Raw genomic sequence first — 23,767 nt, forward strand, 5'->3', positions numbered from 1 at the left:
GACTCCAGCTCTCGTGGGCTCATTTCCACGTCCTGGGCCCAGCCCGATAACTCAGTGACAAGCACGTCACTGGAGGGCGACACTGTAACAGAGGAGCAACGCGGGTCAGAGTCAGCAGAGAATCCTACCCTTGCAGCAGCCCCTAGCCACCAAGGAGCAGAAGGCGAGGCTAGACCTCCAGGCTGGGCCGCAGAAGACAGCAGGTACAGCACATTACAGCAGCGCCTGCGAGACTCCAGGGGACACGCGTGCTGCCGCCCAAGGGACAGGGAGGGCAGCTCTCTCCGCCAGGCTGAAGCGTACCTACTGGAGGCAGTGGGAGCCCATGGTCATGAAGGTCCCTCCTAGGGACGCAGGCCCATGTCAGCCTGACCCAGGTAGTAGGGCTGTGGGCGCCGGGGCTGAGGCTTCAGGCTGGGTCTGCACAGGGGTCCACATGGCACAGCTGGTCGCTGCTAGCCAAGTGAGGCGCTGCAGGCTGAACCTTTTTTTATTTTTGCAGTACTGAGGATGGAACCCAGGGGTATTCTACCTCCGAGCTATACCCCCAGCCCAATTTTTTATTCTTTAATTGGAAACAAGGTCTCACTGAGTTGCAAAGGGCCTAAGTAGCCGAGGCTGGTGAGTCTGGCCTTGAACCGTGACCCTCCTGTCTCTGCCTCCCAAATGCTGGGATCACAAGCGTGCACCACCACGCCTGGCAAGTCGGAACCTTTATTCTGTAAGATAGCAGCTTGGCGGTGCATTGAGGAGCTGGAGGGCCCAGAGCAACCTCCAAGAGCTGTCTGTCCACGAGCGCGCGTGAGCGTGCCACACGCAGGAGAGAAGTCCATCCACACTGTGCGCAGGCCAGGCAACCTCAGGAGGGCTTTGCTGACAACTTGGGCTTCTTTCCTTTGTGCTTGAAGCTGCGCAGGGGGTTCTGGGTCTTCACCTTCTGCAGGGACAAAGTCAAGGGCGAGTTAGGGGAATCAGAACAACTTTCCAAGAGATACATGGTGAGTGGTGCTGGCACTGGGAAGGCTCTGCAGCCATGAGCCAACGAGACTTCAAGCCCAGCAAACGCTGGAAGGGAGGGCAGCCAAGGACAGAGAGCAGAAACACCCAGCCTGGAAGCACTTTCCCCAACTCAGGGCGAGGTGGGGAGGGCCTGCTGCTGCCCCCAAGGCCCCCAGGTGACACACCTTCGCCTTTGCCTTCGCCTTCTTATATGACAGCTTCTTCCGCTTCTTGTGAGGGTTGACGAGGCCACGAAGAGCAGGAGGGACTGGAAGAGAGGCGGGGTCTCAGCAGTGCCCCCTCCCGCCAAGTGCCAGCCTCTGCTGGCAGAAGCACAGCAGGGCAGGCAGAACCTTTTGTATTTTTTATTTTTTTTGCAGTACTGGGGATGGAACCCAGGAGTATTCCACCTCTGAGCTACACTCCCAGCCCAATTTTCTATTCTTTCATTGGAAACAGGGTCTCACTGAGTTGTAAAGGGCCTCACTAAGTAGCTGAGGCTGGCCTTGAACCATGATCCTCCTCATCTGCCCCCACCACGTGAGGCCCGGTCCAGGAGGCCAGCAGCAACATCACAGCCGTGCACAGGGAGGGGCTGCGGCCACCACCCAGGGCCACCCCCTGGCAATCTTCTTTAAATCCAGTTTAAGCATTCAAGCCACGTGGGGACAGAGAGTGCACCCAGACAACAAAAGGAGGAAAGCTGTTAACTCAAGCCTGTGTGAGATGAGGTTAGCCAGGCTGATCGGCTGCTCTGCCCGTCCCTTTGCCACCTCCTGTTTCTGCCTTACAGGGTCCTCTGCTTCTTATTCTTATCTAGAGACTCCACAAGTGCCTCTTCAGACATCCCTACCAGCCAATCCGGAGTCCTCCTCAGCACAGAAGCCCCGCCTCTTACTCAGGCCCTTCCCTCAAACCAGCTTATTCCCTTCAGCTTCCGGAAACCACTGAGCCTTGGCTCCTGGTTTCATTCCACCAGGTCCCAGACACTGGCTCAAGTCCTGAATGCTCCACCAACTACCACCACTCCGGTTTGCTCATGGTGGGTGGACCGGCCTGCAGGAGCGAGCAGCGCGCTCCCTCTGTGCACGCGGCTGTGCCACCGGGGCCTCCGTCCTCGAGCTTCCCCCATGCCCAGCAGAGGCTCCTGGCCCCTCCGCACACTCACCCAGGTAGTCAGGGACGTGGCCCAGGTGAGGCTTCACCACCGCTGGGTGCAAGGGCAGGTCATGCCGCAGCAGCTGGAGGTCCCTGGGGTTGTCTTCAAAGTACGTCTGACAAGGGACAGGGACAGCTGGGCAGAGTCAGCATCTTTGTTCTATACCTTTGCAGCCCGAAGTTTTTGGGGTTTTCCTTCTTTGGGTGCTACGAACTGAAACTGGAATGTCTTGGGTGCTAGGCAAGCACTCTACTACTGAGCTATACCCTTCAGCCCCAGTATTCTTTTTCAGACAGGATCTTGCTATGTTGCCCAGACTGGTCTCAAACTCCTGGTGGGTGGGTGGCTGGGTGGGTGTGTGTGTTACTGGAGATTGAACCCAGGGGCATCTACCTCCAAGCTACACCCCAGATCTATTTTTTATTCTTTATTTTGAAACAGTCTCACTAAGTTGCAGAGGGCCTCACTAAGTAGCTGCGATCCTCCTGTCTCAGCCTCCCGAGTACTGTGATTACAAGCATAAGCCACCACGCCCAGCTCCCAGATTTAATTTTGAAAGGACAATACATCCATGTATTTTAGTGTTTAAAGGAGATGAGCGGGCCTCTTAACGTACTCTCGCCTCGGGATGCAAACAGCACATCCACTCAGCAGCACCTCAGGGTCCCCCCAGCACGCACAGGCCCCTCAGTCTTCTCTATCTGGCTGGCAAGCTCCTGTGGGGACTCCAGGACCGCTTCCATCTTTTAGTCCCCTGGTAAACCTGATGAACATGGACACCTAGGTGACTGTACACATTCCCTGGTGCCCAGGGCAGGAGAACTTGAAATTCTGACCAAATCCGAAGGTGCCCACCATCAGGTCACTCCAACTGCTCTCCAGCAGAACAGGCCGGATCCCTGCACGGCCCCTGGCCAGTTCTGCTCTCTCGGCACAATGTCCAGTTCTCTGCTTCTCACCACTCACACCTGCTCGAGAGCAGCGCCCTGGGCTTGCCTCCCCACCCTCACCTTGAGCCTCTCTGAGTGCAGAAGCTCCTCCTTGATCTCCTTCAGCCTCGCCTCCCGGATGGCCTGCTTAGTCACTGAGCGCATGGCGTCCTGCACACGAACACAAGGTCAGCGGGCGGCTGCCTCAGTCCTCCTCACACTGGCTACTCAGCAACGGGGTCCACTCCTGGGCCACACCCCGCCCCCGGCATGGTGCCCAGCTCACTCTGCAGCGATAGCGAAAGCCCTCGATCTCCTCCATCCGGAACTGGTAGGGAAGCAGCGTGGGGGCCTCAGTCTCTGCGGAGGAGGTGGCAGTGAGGCCTCAGGACAGGGTGCGGCGAGGCCCGCACCACGGCCCCCACTCCTCCTTGCCCAGGTGAGGGGCACTCAGACTCAAAGACAGCCCCGCGATGCTGTGCAGGGTGCCTCGGAGGCCCGTGTGCAGTGCTGTCGCAACCTGAGACTCAGGGCCCCCACCGACCACCAAGAAGGGCCCTGATGGCGGCCGAGTCCTGTGCTGTGGAGTCAGGTGCTGCTGGGAGCTGTGCTGAGCAGTCGAGTCACCTCTGCCTGTGAGGCAGACATGCAGTGCAGAGGCTTTGAACAAATCACCTCGGTTTGCTCATCTGTAAAGGGAAGAAACTGGAGCGACGGCGGAGGCTCCCTGTCAGCACTAGGAGGAGTTTATTTTTTGTATTGGGATTGAACCCAGAAGCATTCTAGCTCTCAGCTAAACCCTCAGCCCATTTTATTTTTTACTTTGTTACTAAGTCTCATTATTTTTTATTTTTTTGCAGTACTGGGGATGGAACATTCTACCTCCAAGCTACACCCTCAGTCCTATTTTATTATTATTATTATTATTATTATTATTATTATTTATTTATTTATTTTGAAACAGCATTTCACTGAGTTACAAAGGGCCTCACTAAGTAGCTGAGGCTGTCCCAAACCCAGATCCTATCTCAGCCTCCCAAGTGCTGGGGTTACAAACATGTGCCACCACGCCTGGAACCTAGCCCTATTTTTTATTCTTTATTTTGAAACCGGGTCTCACTAAGTCACAGAGGGCCTCACTAAGCAGCTGAGGCTGTCCTCCAACCTACAAGCCTCCTGTCTCAGCCTCCCAAGTCCTGGGATTACAGGAAGGCACCACCACACCTGGCCACTATGGCGAGTTTTAAGGTGTTGGGGGAAAGCCTGGCCATGACCCCAGGCCCATGCCCAAGCAGCTGGCTCTTACCTCCACTGAGAAGCTCCTCGATCTTGCCCAACTGGGACCGCTCTGTGGGTAGCACAAAGGTCAACACTATTCCTGGGTTGTTAGCACGCGCTGTCCTGCAGTGGGAGATTACCCAGCTCACATCTCTGGCCTGCAGTGGACTCTATCCAGCCTACCGTCCTCCAGCAGGCCCACCTCCCTGCCGCCTGGCCCACCACAATCCCGCCATCCTACCTGCCAGCGCGATGGATATAGGACTCTGCAGTGGGAGGAAGGTCAAAGTTGAGAACAGCAGACACGTGGTGGAAGTCTATGCCCCGGGCCACACCTGCCTCCGGATCAGAGGCCCTGCGAAAATCACCCAGCATCAGCTAACTCTTTCTCCTCTGGGAGGGCATTTGCCAGCTCAACCAGCAAAACTTCCTCCAAACAAAGCCTGAATGAAGACCATAAGACCCTGGTCTGGCCCATGCGGGGCCAGCCTACATCAGAACTGTTCCAGGAGTGAGGAGTTCCTGCGGGTCAGCCTGGAGCTCTGACATGTGGCCAACTGGGCAGACGCCCTGCCTATGGGACAGCCCGAGAATCACACAGGGACAGCTGGCTCTCCAGGCAAACACCTCCGTTTCCCCTAGAAACTTGCTCCACAAGTCACAGTCCCCCTCCCCCGAAGGACAACACACTCCGATGACCAGGCCCAGCCTGACCCTTCGTGCTGCACGCAGAGCAAACGCCCTTCATTCACCTTCTCTTTATCCAGGCAGCTAAGCGAGGGCCTCCAGGGCTCGCTGGGCTGGGCTACCAATCATCTGGACCACCTAGCACCCTGCTCTCTGTGTGCACCCTGGATTCAGTCTTCCAAAAAGCTGAAAAAACGGGCCCCGGGGTTGGGGGAGTGAGAGAAAGAAGAGAACCAGGGACTCACTTGTTTCCCTTGGACCCTCGACCCTGCCGCTTGCCCTTGGTCGGGGCCCCCAGGACTTCAGCATCAGTTGCTATGACACAGTCGTAGAAGCCTTGGTTGAACTGGGAGATGATGTGGCACCTGCAGCCCAAGAGAAGGGGTCACCCCAGCCGGGCACGCGGGGAGGCCATCCATCCCCACGTCACCACGACCACTGCCTTTGCTACTTTTCCCCCTTCTTTGTTTACTTTGGTGGCACTGGAGATTGAACCTAGAGGCATTCTACCCCTTTGCTACACCCCCAGCTTGATTTGATTTTTATTTTGAAACAGGGTCTTGCTAGGTTAATGAGAATCTATTTTGCTGAGCTTGTCCTTGAACTTGCGGTTCTCCTGTCTCAGCCTCCCAAGTATGGGGATTACAAGCCTGTGCCTCCACGCCCGGCCTTTCCCTCCTCTGAACCTCTTTCTTTTAAACTTTGTGCCTCAACTTCCCCAGGTAAAAATGGAGTAAGAACAGATAATTGAGAGTAGTGCAAAATAATTATCAGTCAGGCTTAGAGCTGGGTTTAAGAAACAGGAATGGGCCGGGCGTGGTGGCGCACGCTTGTAATCCCAGCATTCGGGAGGCTGAGACCTGGAGGATCGTGGTTCGAGGACAGCCTCCGCTACTTAGTGAGGCCCTCTGCAACTCAGTGAGACCCGGTTTCAAAATAAATAATAAAATATAGGGCAGGGGGTGTAGCTCGGAGGTCAAATGCCCCTGGGTTCCATCCCCAGACCTGCAAAAAAAAAAAAAAAAAAGAAAAAAAGAAACAGGAATGGGGCCAGGTGTGGTGGTGCACGCTTATAATCTCAGTACTTGAGAGGCTGAGACAGGAGGATCACAGGTTCGCAGCCAGCCTCAGCTACTTAATGAGGCCCTTCATAACTTAGTGACACCTTGTTTCAAAACAGAGAAGAAAAAACAGAACTAGGGGTGTAGCTCAGAAGAAGACATGTCCCTGGGTTCAACCCCCAGCACAGCAAAACAAAACAAAATAAAAATTGGGTCCCTTTTCCATCTCTATCCCCAGCTCATATCCACCAAGACGTGGGGTGGGAGACCTGGAGCGCAGGGGGAGTTCTCCATTGAGTACGCAGGAAGGGATGCTGAACTGCTCCAGGAACAGACGAAGCCGGTAACTCCGATCTAGAGTGTTGACGAACAGCAGGGACTTGCCCCGGACCAGGGACAGCTTGAGCAGCGCGTAGAGCAGCAGGAATTTGTCTTCCTCAGTCTCACAGACCACCTGAAACTGCTGCAGCTGGTCTGCCCCTGGCAGCTGGGACTCCTGTAACTTGAGGGTAACCTGAGAAAAACAGCCAGGAGTGAGGAAAGAAAACGAAGACGAGCCGGGACTGTGGAGCAACCTGTAGCCTTAGTACTTGGGGGTTGAGACAGGAGGGTTGCAGGTTTAAGACTAGCCTCAGCAACTCAGTGAGACCCGTTTCAAAATTAAAAAATAGAAAAGACTGGTGGTGTAGCTCAGAGGTAGAATGCCCCTGGGTCCAATCCAAAACAACAACAACAAAAACAAACAAACAAACAAAAAAAAAAAAAAACAAAAGAAAAGAAAAAAGAAAAAAAGAAAGGCAGGCCAACAGAGACAGAGGTGCTACAGCCACTGATTCACCAACCAAAGCACCGTTTTCAGTGCAAGGCAGCGATGCCTTTAAGGCTTTCTGGCATGCTAAGAAAGCTGCAGGGTTTTTTCTTTGTTGTTTTTTGTTTTGTTTTGTTTTTGGTGCTGGGGATTGAACCCAGGGGCATTCTCCATCCAAGCTACACCCCCAACCCAATTTTTTATTCTTTATTTTGTAACAGGGTCTCACTAAGTTGGGATGGCCTCACTAAGTAGCTGAGGCTGGCTGCAAACCCAGACTCTCCTGTCTCAACTCCCAAGTACTAAGATTACAAGCGTGTGCCACCATAACTGGCTCCTGCTACAGTTTTATAATCTAAAAACTAAAAGTCCAGCCGGGCGTGGTGGTGCACGTTTGTAATCCCAGCATCCGAGAGGCTGAGACCGGAGGATCGCAGTTCGTTGACAGCCTCAGCTACTTAGTGAGGCCCTCTGCAACTCAGTGAGACCCTACTTCAAAATAAAGAATAAAAAAATAGTCCGGGCATGGTGGCGCACGCTTGTAATCCCCGTGCTTGGGATGCGGAGACAGGAGGATCGCGCAGGTTCGAAGCCAGCCACGCTGGCTTAAGAGACCGTTTCCAAATAAAAATTATTTTAGGTCTGGGAGTGTAGCCCAGAGGTAGAAGGGCTTCCAGGAATCCCAGTACCACAAAAAAAAAAAAAAAAAAAAGGCAGAAGGTGTAGCTTGGAGGTTGAATGCCTCTGGGTTTCATCACCAGACCTGGGGAAGAAAAGAAAAAAAAACCCAAACCCCAGAGGTGCTCTAAGGAGGAAAACCAAGTCCTGGCAGTTTCCCTGGGCCTGAGCCCCATACATTCCTAAAGTGCCCCTTACCGGGTTATGCAGCACCAGCTCCTTCAAGGCTTGTACGTCCTCGTTAAAGGTGGCGGACATGAGAAAAGCCTGGTAAATCCGGGGCAAGTGGCTGAAAGAGGACAGCACCCGGTCAGGCTCCAGCTCCCAGGGCCTCTCACCGTGGCAGCTGAGCTCCACCTAACCCACTCCACGCCCAAGGCTCCACTCACAGATGTTTCGGCTAGAACGCCATCTCCCCCTTACCAGAGAAGACTCTTGAGTTCTTCCTCAAAGCCAAAGGAAAAAAGAAGATCAGCCTCATCTACCACCAGCAGCTCCAGGGAATCACGCAGTTTCAAGTTGTCCTGCTGCAGGTGACTTAAGATGCGGGACGGGGTGCCCACCACCACATCTGGCTTCTCCATCAGCACAGCTCTGCAGGGGCAAGACATCACCATTAAGAAGAACTCGGCTGGACCATCACGCTGGACCCACGCTCTCTCTTGCTACCCGCGGATCCAACCCATCTCTGGCTGGTGGCTTCATTTCCTTACAGCCCCGCAGCCTTCACCCACCTCTGAGAAGCTAAATCTTCAGCAGCTGAGACATTGGCCACCCGCACATCCCGAGCACAGTAGGCAGCCAGCTGCTGAATCATGGACTGGGCCTGTCGGGCCAGCTCCTTGGTAGGAACGAGGACAAGGCTTCTCACAGCCTGTTCCACCACAGGACCTGTCTGGAAGAGCACGAATGAAGAGCTAGCCATAAGTGATGCCACTGGCTCCACCCAGTGTTTTCCTCTGCCTTTCCCAGACAATGTAGCCCACCCGCTACAATCCAACAGCCCAGCTATGTGCATTTACTTACTTATTCATTGGTACTGGGGATGGAACCCAGGGGCATTCTATCTCCAAACCACATCTCCAGCCCAATTTTTTATTCTTTATTTTGAAACAGGGTCTTAGTAAGTTGCAGAGAATCTCATTAAGTAGTTGAGGCTGTCTGCAAATCTGTGGCCCTCCTACCTCAGCCTCCTAAGTACTGGGATTACCAGCTTGTGCCACCACCCTGGCTCAATCCAGAAAGGTTCTGATCAACCCTTCCCCTTTATCCACTTCTACACAGAATCGAGGGCTTCCCCAAATACTGACACTGGAAAGCAACTTACTCTACAGCTAAGAAGTTACTTTAAAGGAACTAGGTGTGAAGGTGAGATCTCATTATGACTGCCTAGGTAGAAAAAGGAGATGCGTCCCCTTTCCACAGAGGAGAGGACAGAGCAGGGACTAATTCAGGCCCACGCCAAGGCTGGTGGTAGTGGCAGCAGGGCCTGGATTAGGATCCAGGTACCCTGAACTTCCACCCAGAGTGCTGGCCACAACAGGTCCGGGTTCTCCAGTCGCACAGACATAGGCCTCCCTTCCCAGCCTCCCGCTACCTACCGCCTTCTTGTGGAGCAGCAGCTGCAGCATGGGAATAGCATAGGCGGCCGTCTTCCCGGAGCCAGTGCGGGCTCGGGCCAGCAGGTCCTTCCCCTCCAGCGCCAGCGGGATGGCCTTCTCTTGGATCAACGTGGGTCGCGACCAGCCCAGGTCGGTGACGGCCTAAGAAAGATGAGTGGTGTGGCTCAGGCGGCACGCACGCCCTTGGGGCCCGCGACCCCGACCCCCGGGGCCCCAGCCTTCCGCGGTACCTGAAGGATCCTGGGATCCAGGCCCATGTGTTCAAACCCCAAAGACTCCGAGTCAGCCATGGTGCTGCTGCGTACTACAGCAAGCATGCGCATCCGGAAGAACGCGTTGACGTATTACAAAGCAACAGCCAATCAGCTCCGGGGAAGCCACCACCTCCCGGAAGTGCCGGCGCCCAGACTTCCGGTTCTCGGCGGTGATCTGCGGCTGCGTCTCCCAGCGCGAGTCTAGAGGGAGGTTGCAGGTATCTCTGGCTGCTTCGCGGGCTACAGAACCCGGGTTCCTTACGCGCCCTCGGGCTCCCGGGACCCGCAAGAACATTGTCGGCCGGACTCGCTCCTCCTGGGTACTGCTAGGGTCCGGCCGTGGTGTGGCTGGGAGTCCGGAGCAGCGCCAGCGGGCTGCGGATCAAGCAGGGGGCTGTGATCTGGGGAGCCCGAGCCTGGCCCCGGCAGGCCCTACGCAGGGGATACGGTTCTGTGGCTCACGAGCCTGACCCCAAGGCTCACTGGCTAAAATCAAGGAATCAGACTTCTGGCCTTCAGCGCTATTAAGTTCGTGGGATCTCCAGCCACTCGGCTTATGGTAATTTAAGGCAGCAATAGGAAACAAGTACAGGTGAGAACCAAGAAAACTTGTCACAGAGATTTCAGCCTCAGCTACTTCGTGAGGCCCTGTGCAATTCAAACCCTGTTTCAAAATAAAGAATAAAAAACAGGGCTGGGGGTGTACTTCAAAGGTAGAGTTCCCCTGGATTCAACCCCCCCCTTAAAAAAAAAAAAAACAGTGAAAGGAGAAGAGGAAGCTGAAGATGGGGATTTGACCCTCGTGCTGACTTTAGCCGAGGAAGGGCCACAAGACTAGCTGCAAATGGCAAGGAAATGGATTAGTCCCAAGTCTCCAGTAGGTATCACGTTAGGGTCACCCAGGTGGCTCAGAGTAGCCTCCCTGTTTTTAAAGTCATCTCATTGGCAGCCTTCATTCTTTTCCATATTAAGCAACATATTCATAGATTTAGAGGATTAGGATATGGATATTGGGGTGTCATTATTCTGCCTGCCATTACACCCCCGGGGCAAAGAGGCCACGAACCTGTGATCTTACTGTCTCACCTTCCCAAGTTCTGGGATTACACGCATGCACCATCATGCCTGGCTTCTATCTTATTTTTTTATTTTGGAGTATGGTCTAAATTGTGGAGGGCCTCGCTAAATTGCTGAGGCTAGTCTCCAACCTGTTACCCTCCGTCCTAGCCTCACAAGTAGTGAGATACAGGTCTGTACTACCATGCCTGGCTCAAACTAGAATTTTTTTTTTCTGTGTGTGGCACCAAGGATAGAACCTGCCACAGCAATTTCATGTAGATCTTGAGAAAGCTCGATCAGGGGATCCGCAACGGCGTAGATCCCCCATGAAGTATGTCTGGCATTCCTTTCTTTCATAAAATTATTTTAGAATTATTTGGATTAATATGTATAATTGGAATTTTATGTATAAACATTATAACTAAAACTGATGGGGAGTGGCTTGTGAGAGACTCAGGCAGCAAAGATATCTTCCCAAGGATGAAGATATTGGGCCAAATATTAAGTTCAAACTGACCTTAGTTAGAGCCACTCTATACAATTAAGTTTGAGACAGCCTTGTGAAGTGAGACAAAATACACTATGTCCAGCACCCTTGCCCTAAACTTTATAATAATTTTTACTGTCCTTGGCAATCCTGCTTGCGTGACTATGCTCTTGCTTTTCTGCCAAAAAATAAAGTATAAAAACTGTAACAAATCCTGAATAAAATGGAGAAGATTGAATCTGAATCGTGTGTCATCTTCTCTCATCGGCCTCGGTTTTTCCCCCTCACCTTCACACGAACCCCAACTCTGCTAGGGCTGGACCCTGGCAGAACCCAGGGGCATTCTTTCTCTAAGCTCCACTCCCAGGCCTGTTTTTAATTCTTTATTTTGAAACAGGGTCTAAGTTGCAGAGGGCCTCACTAAGTAGCTATGGCTGGCCTTGCACCTTCGATCCACCTGTCTCAGCCTCCCAAGTACTAGGAATACAAGTGTGGGCCACCACACCTGCCTCCATTCCCAGTTTTCTGAGGAATCTCCACACTGATCTCCATAGTGCTTGAACCAGTCTGCAATCCCACTAATAGTGTAGAAGAGTTCCAATTTCTCCACATCCTTGCCAACTGTTTTTGTACTTCTTGATGGCTGCCATTTTGATTGGGGCTAGAGAATCTCAGTGTAGTTTTGATTTGCATCTTCCTGATTGCTCATGTTGAACTTTTTATTTCATGTAGTTATCGGCCATTTGTATTTCTTCTTTTGTGAAGTGTCTATTCAATTATCCATTTCTTGATTTTTTTTTTTTTTTTAGTCTAAAGTCTTTTAAGTTCTTTAAGTTCATCCCTCCCCACCCCCTGGTACTGGGGATGAAACCCAGGGGCATTCTACCTTCCAGCCACACCCACAGCCCCATTTTTATTTATTTAGTGGTACTGGGGGTGGAACCCAGGGGCTTTTCTACCTCCGGGCTATACTCCCAGACCCATTTTATACTTTATTTGGAAACAGGGCCTCAGTAAGTTGCTGAGAGCCTCACTCAGTAGCTGAGGCTGGCTTTGAACCTGTGCGATCCTCTTGTCTCAGCCTCCCAAGTACTGGGATTATAACCATGTGCCACCACACCTGGCTTAACATTGGTTTTTGTGTGTGTGTGTGTGTGGTACTGGGGTTCCTGGAAGCCCTTCTACCTCTGGGCTACACTCCCAGACCTATTTCTACATTTTTATTTGGAAACAGGGTCTCCTAAGCCAGCGCGTGCAGCTGGCTTTGAACCTGCGCAATCCTCCCGTCTCCGCCTCCCAAGCGCGGGGATTACAAGCGTGCACCACCACGCCCGGCAACATTGGTATTTTGATAGGCATTACAAAGACTCTGTAGATCACTTTTGGTGGAATGGCCATTTTTATTCTGCCTACCCAAAAGCAAGGGAGATCTTCTTTCAGTGTGTGTGTGTGTGTGTGTGTGTGTGTGTGTGTGTATGGAGATTGAACTCAGAACCCAGGGGTATTCTACCTCCAAGCTAAACCCTCAGCCCTATTTTTTATTCTCTTATTTTTGATGGTCTAAGTTATGGAGGGCCTCACTCACTAAGTAGCCGAGGCTGGCCACAAACCTGTGATCCTGTCTCAGCCTCCCAAGCACTGGGATTACAAGCGTGCGCCACCAAGCCCAGCTCAAACTACATATTTTTAAGAGTGAAAATAGAGCCAGGCCTGGTGGAGCATGCCTATAATCCCAGTACTTGGGAGGCTGAGAAGAGGATCAAAGGTTTGAGGACAGTCTCAGCAAGTAAAGACTCTCATCAACCTACTGAGACCTTTCTTTCCAAATAAAAATAGAATAGGGCTCGGGGTATAGCTCAGAGGTAGAATAACCCTGGGTTCATTCTCCACTGCCACATACACAAAATAAAGGTGAACAAAGGTGACTACAGGAAATACTGTCGAACACAAATAACAAGGGGAGATTTTAATTCTGTAGGTCAGATCAAGTAATTTAATAAATAATGTTCCAAATAAATATATAATAAAACTAGGAAATGTCAAGAATGGACAACTAATCATTTTAAATTTTATACAGAGGACATGAAGGAAATGTTCTAAGACCTGTTCAAATTTGTGACTCAGGGGCTACGAAACCAATTATTTAGTTCCCTCAGATGTCCTTGCTGACATGTTCCTTACTTGGTTGGCCGGAGAATGATTAAACCACCATCCATGCACTCACACCCTGGAGATGGCTCCATCCAGGCCAAAGCACAGCACAGGTGCACACTCAAGTCTGCTCCAGGTCATCAACACAGGCACCCCAGGCCAAGAAACTTTCCTTTTCCCATCCCCTCTGCCCACAACCTCCGATTTCACCTCAAACACAGCTACTAGGACACATTTTATTTCATTGGATAAATCTGTAAAAAGAACCAAATCTGGTTTTCTTGAAGAAAACATTACCACAGCTTAAAAGGGGAAGGGGGCGCTGCCTGTGCTAGCTCTGCCACCATCTTCCTGACTCTCAGGCCCCATGAGATGGAATCACAGGTGTCAACGGACCTCCACTCCGCGTTCTGACCTGGCAGCGTCACATCTGTTTTCTGACCCACAGACCACAGAAATATTCAAAATGTGTGAAGAAACAGAAGGAAAATATATAATTTATCAAAAAATACTTCTAATATATAGAAAAATGTCTCAATCCTCTAGGGCCAAGACCTGCCCCTATTTATATTCACAGAGCCACTGAGTGAGCCCAGGGCTGGCCAGGGAGCAGCGAGGCAGGCCTCTGTGGGTCACCTACTGTGCCATCAGACAAAGAACTGATGGAAGGCCACGTTCATCTTGTGAGGGGACAGAGGGGGTCACTGCAGGGGAAAAAAACGAGACTCGGTCTTAAATTAGTTCCAACTCTGAAAAACCCCAGAACAGATATTAAAAGTTTGGACTAATGTCCTGTGTCCTTGAGAACCAAGGGTAAACAAGTAGCTCATCTAAAGGGTTTGTTGCCCTAATGCCAATATTAAGTTGTGTTTTTTTTTTTTTTTTTTCAAATTTCTTGCATAAGAAAATATTCTTATTCATTCATTCATGACATATTATTCTTCAATTTTCCCCATCAAAATCCAAGGATTCAGGGGTTGGATGGGAAAAGTACCAGAGAACTAAGGTAGAGTATGTCGTCTGGAGAGGGCACTACACTAGCTTCTTGGCCTCAAAGAAACTCTTGAGGTGCCGCATCTGCCAGATGCCAGTGAGGATGAGGATGACAGTCTGAGCGATGGACCACCACAGGACCCTCTGGTTGGTGCTCTCGCTGGTCAGGCGGAAACGCTCCTCACGATACTGGATGGGGCAAGACACAGGAGTAAATGAGCAGGAGAAACAGTACTGGCTGCTGTGAAGTCCCTCCGTGTGACTTCTGGAATACCACCTATGATTCCTTTGCAACGCCACAGTCTTCCCACTGAGGCTGTCCCAAGTAAGGGACAGTGCTATCCTCCAGGAACATCTGTTAGGACTGAAACCATGCTCCCACCATTCAAGAAAGAGCCCAAAAGCCAGGCATGGTGGCACACATTTGTAATCCCAGCACTCAGAAGGCCGAGACAGGAGGATCCTGGTTCGCAGCCAGCCTCTATTAGTGATGCCCTGTTTCAAAATAAAGAATAAAAAATAGGGCTGGGAGTGTCACTAGGAGGTAAAAAGCTCCTGGGTTCCATCCCCAGTACTGGAGAAAAAAAAAAAAGAAAAAAAAAAGAGCCAAGGTAAACAGGAAGACAATGACTATTACTACAATGTAATTTGTCCTTTTTTTTAAACTTTGTTTTATAGAGCTTAAATATACCTAAAAAGCAAAGCTGGGCATGGTGGCGCACGCTTGTAATCCCAGTACTTGGGAGGCTGAAACAGGAGGATCACACATTCAAAGCCAGCCAATAGCAATTTAGCATGGCTCTTAGCAACCTAGTGAGACCCTGTTTCTGAATAAATAAAATCAGGCTGGGGCTGGAGCTCAGAGGTAGAATGCCCCTAGGTTCAATCCCCAATGCCACAATAAATAAGTAAATAAAAATAAGAGCTGGGCATGGTGATGCACACTTGTAATCCCGGTACTTGGGAAGCTGAGACAGGAGGATCGCAGGTTTGCAGCCAGCCTCAGCTACTGAGTTCCTCTGCAATTTAATGAGACTCTGTTTTAAAATACAGAATAAAAAAATAGGGCCAGGCATGATGGCGCGCGCTTGTAATCCCAGCATTTGGGAGGCCGACACAGGAGGATCGCGGTTCAAGGACAGCCTCAGCTACTTAGTGAGGCCCTTTGCAACTCAGTGAGACTGTTTCCAATTAAAGAATAAAAATAGGGGTGGGGTGTAGCTTGGAGGTAGAACGGCCCTGGGTTCAATCCCCAATACTGCAAAAAATAAAAAATAAAATATGGCTAGAGGTATAGCTTGGCGGTAGAATGCCTGAGTTGCATCTCTAGTATCATAAGAATAAAATAAAATGGAGCTCAGAGTATAGTTCTGAGGTAGAATTTCCCTGGGTTCAATCCCTAGTACCAAATGAATAAGCTAAAAAGGGTTCGGACTAGTTTAGAGATAGAGCACTTGCCTAGCATGTGTGAGGCTGTGGGTTCAGTCCCCAGTACCACATACACACAAAAAAAGAAAGAGAGGAAAAAAAAGGATCGATACATAAAATGGATTATTATTCAGCCTTAAAAAGGAAGGGAATTCTGACGCCACAACATAGATGATGTTTGGAAACACTGCACTAAGTGACAAAAGGAAGAATAGTATATGATTCCACTCATGTGAGTTGCAAGTCAGATCAAAGCAAGGCACCGCGGCGCACACTTGTTCATTCCAGTCCTCTGAGCAAGTGAGACTCTTATCAACCTAGTGAGGCTCTGTTGCTAAATAAGAAATAAAACCAGCCAGGCGTGGTGGCGCACACTTGTAATCCCAGCATTTGGGAGGCTGAGACCAGAGGATCGTGGTTCGCAGACAGCCTCAGCTACTTAGCGAGGCCCTCTGCAACTCAGTGAGACCCGGTTTCAAAATAAAGAACAAAAATAGGGCTGGGCGTATAGCTCGGAGGTAGAATGCCCCTGGGTTCCATCCCCAGACCCGCAAAAAAAAAAAAAAAAAAAAAAAAAAAAAGAAAACCAGGCTGGGGGTGTAGCTCAAAGGTAGAATGCCTCTGGGCTTAATACCTAGTACCACAAAAATAAATAAACATTCTCATGGAGACGGAAAATGGCACAGAAGCTAGGGGTGGGATATGGGAAGTTAGTTTAATAGGTACAGATTTACTGTTTGGGAGGTGAAAACTTCTGGAGATGGATAGTGGCGATGACTGCACAACAGTGTGAAGCTACTTAATGCCACCTAGCGGTACACTTAGAAATAGTTAAAAGAGCCGGGCGTGGTAATCCCAGTACTTGGGAGGCTAAGACAGGAGGATCGCAGGTTCACACACAGCCTCAGATACTTAGGCCCTCTGCAACAGAGTGAGATGTGGTGCTGCACGCTTATAATCCCAGTACTTTTCAAAATAAAGAATAAAATATTGGACTGGGGATACAACTCGGATGTAGAATGCCCCTTGTTTCCATCTTCAGTACCGCCAAAAAAAAAAAAAAAAGAAGAAACCAGTAAAAATACTAAATTTATCTTCTGCCTATTTTATTAGGCACTGGGTACTGGGTATTGAACCCAAGTGCATTCTACCTCTAAGCTACACCCTCAGCCCTATCTTATTCTTATCTATTTATTTATTTATTTGCGGGTCTAGAGATGGAACCCAGAGGCATTTGACCTCTGAGCTACACCCCCTGTCCTATTTTTTATTCTTTAATTTGAAACAGGGTCTCACTGAGTTGTGGAGGGCCTCACTAAGTAGCTGAGGCTGTCCGTGAACCGTGATCCTCAGGTCTCAGCTTCCCAAATGCTGGAATTACAAGCGTGTGCCCCGACGCCCAGCTCTCTTATTTTTATTTTGAAACAGGTATCACTTGCTTGATGAAAGTCTCAGTACTTGCTGAGGCTGTCCTCAAACCTGTGATCCTCCTGTCTCAGCCTCCCAAGTACTGAGATTATTGGTGTGTATCACCACTCCTGGCCCGTAATTTTATTAAAAAAAAAAAAAAATAAGTGAGCGGCGGACAGTTCATCTCAATGGTAGAGCACTTGCCTAACATGCTCCCTGCTTTAGGCCTCTAGCACTGCAAAAGAAAGTGAAAATCCCCAATTGCTTAGACCGCTATCCTCCATTCTAATCTCTGAAGAGCTGATCTCCCGAACAAACTTCAAGTAGGAATAATCTCCAAGTACAAAGAGATAAGTAAGCCCTTACCCTCTGGTAATCCTGCTCCTTCTGTATCTGCTCCACTTGATCAAGCAACTGGCGGGCTCGCAGCTGCAGCTCTGTGAGCTTGTCCTTAGCAGCAATCTCGGGGTAGTTGTTGGCATGCTCCCCAACCTGGATGTCTAGGTGCACACGCTACGAAGAAACACGTCTGAGTGGCGCGGCCTTGAACACTGCTCCAGACACTCGCCCTCTGCCAGTGGGACAGAGGGCAACATCCGCCTCCCCAACCCTAACGGTTCCAGTGTCACAAATGACTATGGCGACAAATTAAAATTTGGAAACAGAGATCCGAAGCCGGGGCCCACGAGAAATCTTACCAGCTTGCCACCAGCAAACAGAGCCATCCTGGTGGAGTTGGAGTGCAGGCAGATCTGATGCTCCCCCGGCGTGTGGGAGGTGAACGTGAAGCGACCCTCGGAGCCGTACTGCCTGGACAGCACTACCTGCAACAAGCGCCCGTCAGCACCCCTCCGCGGCCTCCCGGGGGGCCGGCCCACGCCCGCGGCCTCGGTGCAAGGCCGGGGAGGCGCCTCCGCCCCCGGGCCGCCGGCGCTGGCCTCACCTTGCCGTCGGGGTCCTTCACCTCCACGTGCATGCCCAAGCCGGGGGTCGAGGGCAGGAAGACCTCCTTCTGCTTGTCCCACATCTGAGTTCGGTAGTTGCCTGCAGGGGCAGACACACAGTCACGACCCGGCCCCCGCCGTGCGGTCCGGGCGCTGGGCAGGGGCTGGCGTCCTCGGGGCACCCTCAGGCCAGGCTTGGGGGGACACCTGGCCGAGCTCGGGAAGAGGGGCGCTTCCGAGGGCCGGGCGAAAACAAAAGGCCGCTCCACCCTCAGCCCTCCTGACCGATGACCATGGTCTCGTCGGGGATTTCCTCGATGAAGCAACGTTTCTCCGTCTCGCCGATGTGGAAGTAGAGCCCCTGGGCGCCGGCCGCGCACACCGCGAGGAGCAGCAGCGATGACCTCCCCATAGCCGGCAGCCGCCTAAGCCCGACGCCGGCCATTGCGCCTCGTCCCCGCGCGCATGCGCCCCGCAACTCCCCCCCCCACCCCCGAGCGCGCCACACGGCGCCTGCGCGGCGAGCCCGACCCCGGAGGCCGGGCCTCGAGAGAAGGCGCCTGCGCAGACGCCGGCCCTCGGCCTCCGCGGGCCACGCCGCCCGCCGGCGCCCCCCGCCGGCCTCTTGCGGAGCTGCGCCTCGACAGGCCCGGCCCACGGCGGGAGGGGCACCTGCTGCCGGATCCCGGGGAGCTGTCACCTGCCGGCCCGCACCGTAAAGGGCTGGAGTGATGCAGAAAGCCCACAGTAGGGTTGTGCGTGCTTTCTCTCCAAAACGAAGGCAAGGCCCGCGGGCATATTTCTTGCCTGGGTGTTGCCGCCACCTATTTACCCCGGAAGAATGAAGCCGGAGACACCCGGTGACATCCCACGAGCCACTGAAAACCCAGGGCTACCGGTGTCGCATTCTTTAGGACACTGGAAGCTTGGGTTTTGGCATCAAATCTACTGGCAAAAGCCCAGTTTTTGTCTGGTGGAATGCACCGCAAACAGGGTAGCTAGCATGAAGCGGCCTGTCCAAAGCTGGTGGACACGCGCTCCAGACTTAAGTCGCTGGACGCTCAGGCGGAGCGCCCCCACTCCCGTCAGTTTCTCCACCTCTTTCTCTTCCTTTTATTCTTAGGGGGAAAAAGGGAGGGGGTGCAAGATGACTTGAAATCTGAACAAAAAGATCAGGGAGAAAGGTACTAGGGGCGAGTAGGCCACGAGGAGTGTTTACATCTTCTAGTGACGGCATACTTTTTTGTTTACAGAAGATGATGAAAATTAGAAAGTTACTTATTGGAAACCGGCGTGGTGGCGCACGCTTGTAATCCCAGCATTCCGGAGGTTGAGACAGGAGTACTGCGGACAGGAGTATCAGCTACTCAGTGAGGCTCTCTGCAACTTAGACCCGGTTTCAAAATAAAGAATAAAAAATAGGGCAGGGGGTATAGCTCGGAGGTCAAATGCCCCTGGGTTCCATCCCCAGACCCGCAAAAAAAAAAAAAAAGGAAGTTACTTAGTGGGCATGAATTAGAGCCAAAGAAGCCTGGAACTTTGTTTTATATGCCACCCCCCGTTACTGGAGATTCATCTGTTTTATATGCCACCCCCCCCCCATTACTGGGGCATTCTACGTCTGAGCAACACCCCCAGTCCTATTTTGTATTCTTTGTTTTGTGTATTTTTTTGGTGGTATTGGGGTTCCTGGAAGCCCTTCTACCTCTGGGATATACTCCCAGACCTATTTTATATCTTTATTTGGAAACAGGGTCTCTTAAGCCAGCAAAGCTGGCTTCGAACCTGTGCCATCCTCCTGTCTCTGCCTCCCAAGAATGAGGATTACAAGCGTGCACCACCATGCCTGGCTTTTTTTTTTTTTTTTTTTTTCAGTACTGGGGATGAAACCCAGGGACATTCTACCTCCAAGCTCCACTCCCAGCTCTATTATTTGTACTCTTTATTTTGAAACAGGGTCTCACTAAGTTGCAAACAGCCACACTAAGTAGCTGAGGCTGTTTGAGAACCAGGATCCTCCTGTCTCAGCCTCCCAAATGCTGGGATTACAAGCATGCACTACCACGCCCAACTTTATATTCTTTGAGACAGGGTCTAAGTTGTGGAGGGCCTGACCCAGCTACTTAATGCCCTCCATAACTTAGTGAGACCTTGTTTCAAAAGTAAAGAATAAAACCTGGCGCGGTGGCGCATGCTTGTAATCTCAGTACTTGGGAGGCTGAGATAGGAGGATCGCAGGTTCGAGGACAACCTCAGCAAGTAGAGAGACTGTCAGCAACCTAGAGAAACCCTTTCAAAACAAAAAGTAGGGCTGGAGGTATAGCTAGGAGATAGAATACCTCTGGGCTCAATCCTCAGTCACACACACACACACACACACACACACACACACACACACAATTATTTTTGTGTATGTGGTACTGGGGCTTTTCTACCTCCAGATTATACTCACAGCCCTCTTTTATACTTTATTTGGAAACAGAGTCTCACTAAGCTGCCGAGAGCCTCACTAAGTAGCCGAGGTTGGTTTCGAACCTGTGCGATCCTCCTGTCTCAGCCTCCCAAGCACTGGGATAACAAGTGTGTGCCACCACACCCGGCCACAATCAAAGAATTTTAAAAAGTAGGGCTGGAGGTGTAGCTTGGAGGTAGAATGCCCCTAGGTTCAATCCTCAGTACTGAAAAAAAAAAAAAAAAGAATACTATGAACAATTACATACCAACAAACTAGAGAAGTTGGATGAAACGGACAAATCCCTAGAAATATGTAAGGTACACAAAGTGACACAGTAAATACAAGCCTGGGAACTGAAAACTTCTATATTAGTCTATTTTTTTATTGGTGCACTGTAGTCTCGGATCATAATGTGGATCATGTTGACACTGGCATCTATTCACGTAGTACTTATATTAGTCCATTTTTCATTGCTATAATGAAGTACCGGAGACGGGGCAACTTTATACAGAGCATATTTAGACCCTCTTTGTAAAAGAGGCTTATTTAGAGCACAGTTCTGGAGGTTCAAGGACATGGCATTATCATCTCAAGCTCTGCTAAGGAGTGCCTGAGGAAGGGTGTCCCGATAGTGGGAAAGCATGTGAGAGAAAGAGATCCTGTCTCTAGGCAGGAAGCCAGCAAGACTGGTGTACCAAATCCCTTCTGGGGCAGCGGCCACCACTGACACACCAACCTCCCCCTGGGCCCTACGTCTTTTTTTTTTTGGGTGGGGAGGTACTGAGATGAAACTCAAGGGCATTCTACCTCTGAGCTACACCCCCATTCCTACTTTTAATTCTTTTTTGTGGTACTGGGGATGGAAGCCAGGGCCAGTCTACCTTTGCGCTATATACCCCCAGACCTATTTTTATTCTTTATTTTCAAACAAGATCTCACTGAGTTGCAAAGGGCCTCACTAAATAGTTAAGGCTTATGCCGGGCGTGGTGGCGCATGCTTGTAATCCCAGCGCTTGGGAAGCTGAGACAGGAGGATCACGCAGGTTCGAAGCCAGCTACTTAGTGAGGCTCTCTGCAACTTATGAGACCCTGTTTCCAAATAAAATATAAAATGGGTCTGGGAGTATAGCCTGGAGGTAGAAAGCCTCTGGGTTCCACACCCAGTACCACCAAAAAAAAAAAAAGTTAAGGCTTGTCTGCAAACTGATCCTCCTGTCTCAGCCTCCCAAACCACGCTCAGCTTATTTATTTATTCATTCATTCATTCATTCATTCATTCATTCATTATTATTTTGGTGGTACTGAGGGTGGAACCCAGGGACTTTTCTACCTCCAGGCTACACTCCCAGAACTATTTTATACTTTATTTGTAAACCGTCTCACTAAGTTGCTGAGAGCCTCACTAAGTAGCTGAGGCTGGCTTCAAACCTGTGCCATCCTCCTGTCTCAGCCTCCCAAGCACTGGGATTACAAGTGTGTGCTACCACGCCCAGCTTTTATTTTTTATTTTGAAATAAGGTCTCACTAAATTGCAAAGGGCCTCACTAAGTAGCTGAGGCTCTCTGTGAACCTAGATCCTCCTGTCTCAGCCTCCTAAGTACTAGGATGACAAGTATGTGCCACCATGCCTGGCTGTTTTCTTTTTTTCTGTACTGGAAGTTGAATCCAGAGATAGCCTATCTCTGAGCTATACCCTCAATCCTATTTTATTTTTGGTTCTGAGGATGGAACCCAAAGGTTTTCTACTTCCAGCTATACCTCAGACCTACTTAACTTTTTTTAAATTTGGAAACACAGTCTTCCTAAGTTGCAGAGAGCCTCACTAAATTGCTGAGGCTGGCTTCCAACCTGTGGTCTTGTCTCAACCTACCAAGTACTGGAATTACAAGTGTGCACCACCCCACTCAGCTTTATTTTTATTTTGAAACAGGGTCTTGCTAAGTTGCTAAGGGTCTACTGAGTTGCTGAGGCTGGCCTTGAACCTGCAATCCTTCTGTCTCAGACTCTCAAGTAGAGATCATAGTACCCATGTGCCACCATGTGTAGTGTTTGTTGTCGTCATTACTGGGCATTGAACCCATGGGTCTTTATCTTTGAGCTATACCCTCGGCCTATTGTTTTACTTTGAAAGAGTCATGCTAAGTTGCTGAGTGTTTCACTAAGTTCCTATGGCAGGTCTTGAACTTGCAATGCTCCAATCTCAGCCTCCCAAGTAATGGGATTACAGCTGTGTGCGCCACACCCAGCTAGCAGCCCACTGCATTTTAAGAGTGCATATTCAAACTGGGCATGGTAGCACAAGCTTGTGATTTCAGCATTTGGGAGGCTGAGACAGGAGGATCACAGTTCGCGGACAGCCTCAGCTACTTAGTGAGGCCGTTTGCAACTCAGTGAGACCCTGTTTCAAAATAAGGAATTAAATATAGGGCTGGAGTTGTAACTCAGAAGTAGAATGACCCTGGGTTCCATTCTCAGTACTGGGGGAAAAAAAAAAAGAAAACAAGTGCATTTTCACTACTTGCCTGAGTCTAGTGAGGCAGAACATTCACAGAAATGTTACATGGAGCAGGTTTACTATAGATAGGCATCAGGGGACAGCAGGAGCTGTGTGTTTGGGGTCAGCAGGTCCCCCAGGGTCAGGAGAACTTTCTGGAGTAGATGGAGTCTCATCTCCACTTGCCCCACTTGCACTGCAGCCAAGGGAGGCAGGAAGGCAGTCTGCCCTGGGGTTTTATATCCTGGGTGACACGCGACACATTTGGCTAGGCACTGAAGGACGTCCTGTGTCTGGGGTGGGCTGGAAGAGCGCCCAGGCTGTTCCCTCTTATCTCAGGATGCTGCACTCTCAGCACATTCTAAGGTTATTCCTGAGAACTACACATGAGAAAGGGAGAGACCTGGGCCAGTGAAGGTCACGGGAGACCTGTCCTGCAGGTTCCACCTAAGAAAGTCAGTCATGCAATATCTCTTAATGGAAGGAAGGGAAGCCGGGCATGGTGGCACACGCTTGTAATCCCAGTACTTGGGAACCGAGACAGGAGGACCACAAGTTCGAGGGCAGCCTCCGCAAGTAGTTAAGACTCTCATCAGCCTAGAGAGACAGTTTCAAAATAAAAATGAAATGGGGCTGAGGGTATAGCTCAGAGATAGAATGCCCCTGGGTTTCATCCCCAGTGCCACACACACACACACACACACACACACACACACACACACACAGAATAAAATGGGTTGGAGGTGTAGTTCAGTGGTACAGCTTAGCTAGCATATGTGGGAGCTATTTAACCCACAGGTACAACAAACCAACCTACCAAAGTACAAAGCCCAAACCAAAAAAACTTACTCTTCAACCTGGGATTAGAAGA

The 23,767-nt window shown here is 50.6% G+C and overlaps 2 protein-coding genes across 6 annotated transcripts; both read right to left on the reverse strand.

Moving 5' to 3' along the window:
* Positions 1 to 859: 859 nt before the first annotated feature.
* Positions 860 to 9,511, reverse strand: DDX56 (DEAD-box helicase 56; the record flags this gene model as incomplete). Of its 4 annotated transcripts, none has more annotated exons than XM_080701005.1 (14): positions 860 to 922; positions 1,185 to 1,267; positions 2,168 to 2,273; positions 3,169 to 3,258; positions 3,374 to 3,447; positions 4,394 to 4,488; positions 4,607 to 4,720; positions 5,298 to 5,417; positions 6,383 to 6,627; positions 7,798 to 7,888; positions 8,023 to 8,193; positions 8,334 to 8,494; positions 9,201 to 9,362; positions 9,452 to 9,511. In XM_080701005.1, 14 exons carry the CDS (start codon positions 9,509 to 9,511, stop codon positions 860 to 862), a joined length of 1,635 nt encoding a protein of 544 aa, XP_080557131.1. The 4 variants fall into 4 exon arrangements, with proteins under 4 accessions (XP_080557131.1, XP_080557130.1, XP_080557129.1 ...); XM_080701004.1 differs by having other exon boundaries at positions 860 to 931; XM_080701003.1 differs by having other exon boundaries at positions 860 to 937.
* Positions 9,512 to 14,204: 4,693 nt separating this feature from the next.
* Positions 14,205 to 18,395, reverse strand: TMED4 (transmembrane p24 trafficking protein 4; the record flags this gene model as incomplete). 2 transcript variants are annotated; one of them, XM_080700934.1, is made up of 5 exons in its annotated part: positions 14,205 to 14,354; positions 17,370 to 17,516; positions 17,702 to 17,827; positions 17,947 to 18,047; positions 18,233 to 18,395. In XM_080700934.1, 5 exons carry the CDS (start codon positions 18,390 to 18,392, stop codon positions 14,205 to 14,207), a joined length of 684 nt encoding a protein of 227 aa, XP_080557060.1. The 2 variants fall into 2 exon arrangements, with proteins under 2 accessions (XP_080557060.1, XP_080557059.1); XM_080700933.1 differs by lacking the exon at positions 17,370 to 17,516 and having other exon boundaries at positions 18,233 to 18,392.
* Positions 18,396 to 23,767: the final 5,372 nt, after the last annotated feature.

The sequence above is a fragment of the Muscardinus avellanarius genome, assembly GCF_963383645.1.
Source record: "Muscardinus avellanarius genome assembly, chromosome: 9".
In the NCBI taxonomy this organism is placed as follows: domain Eukaryota; kingdom Metazoa; phylum Chordata; class Mammalia; order Rodentia; family Gliridae; genus Muscardinus; species Muscardinus avellanarius.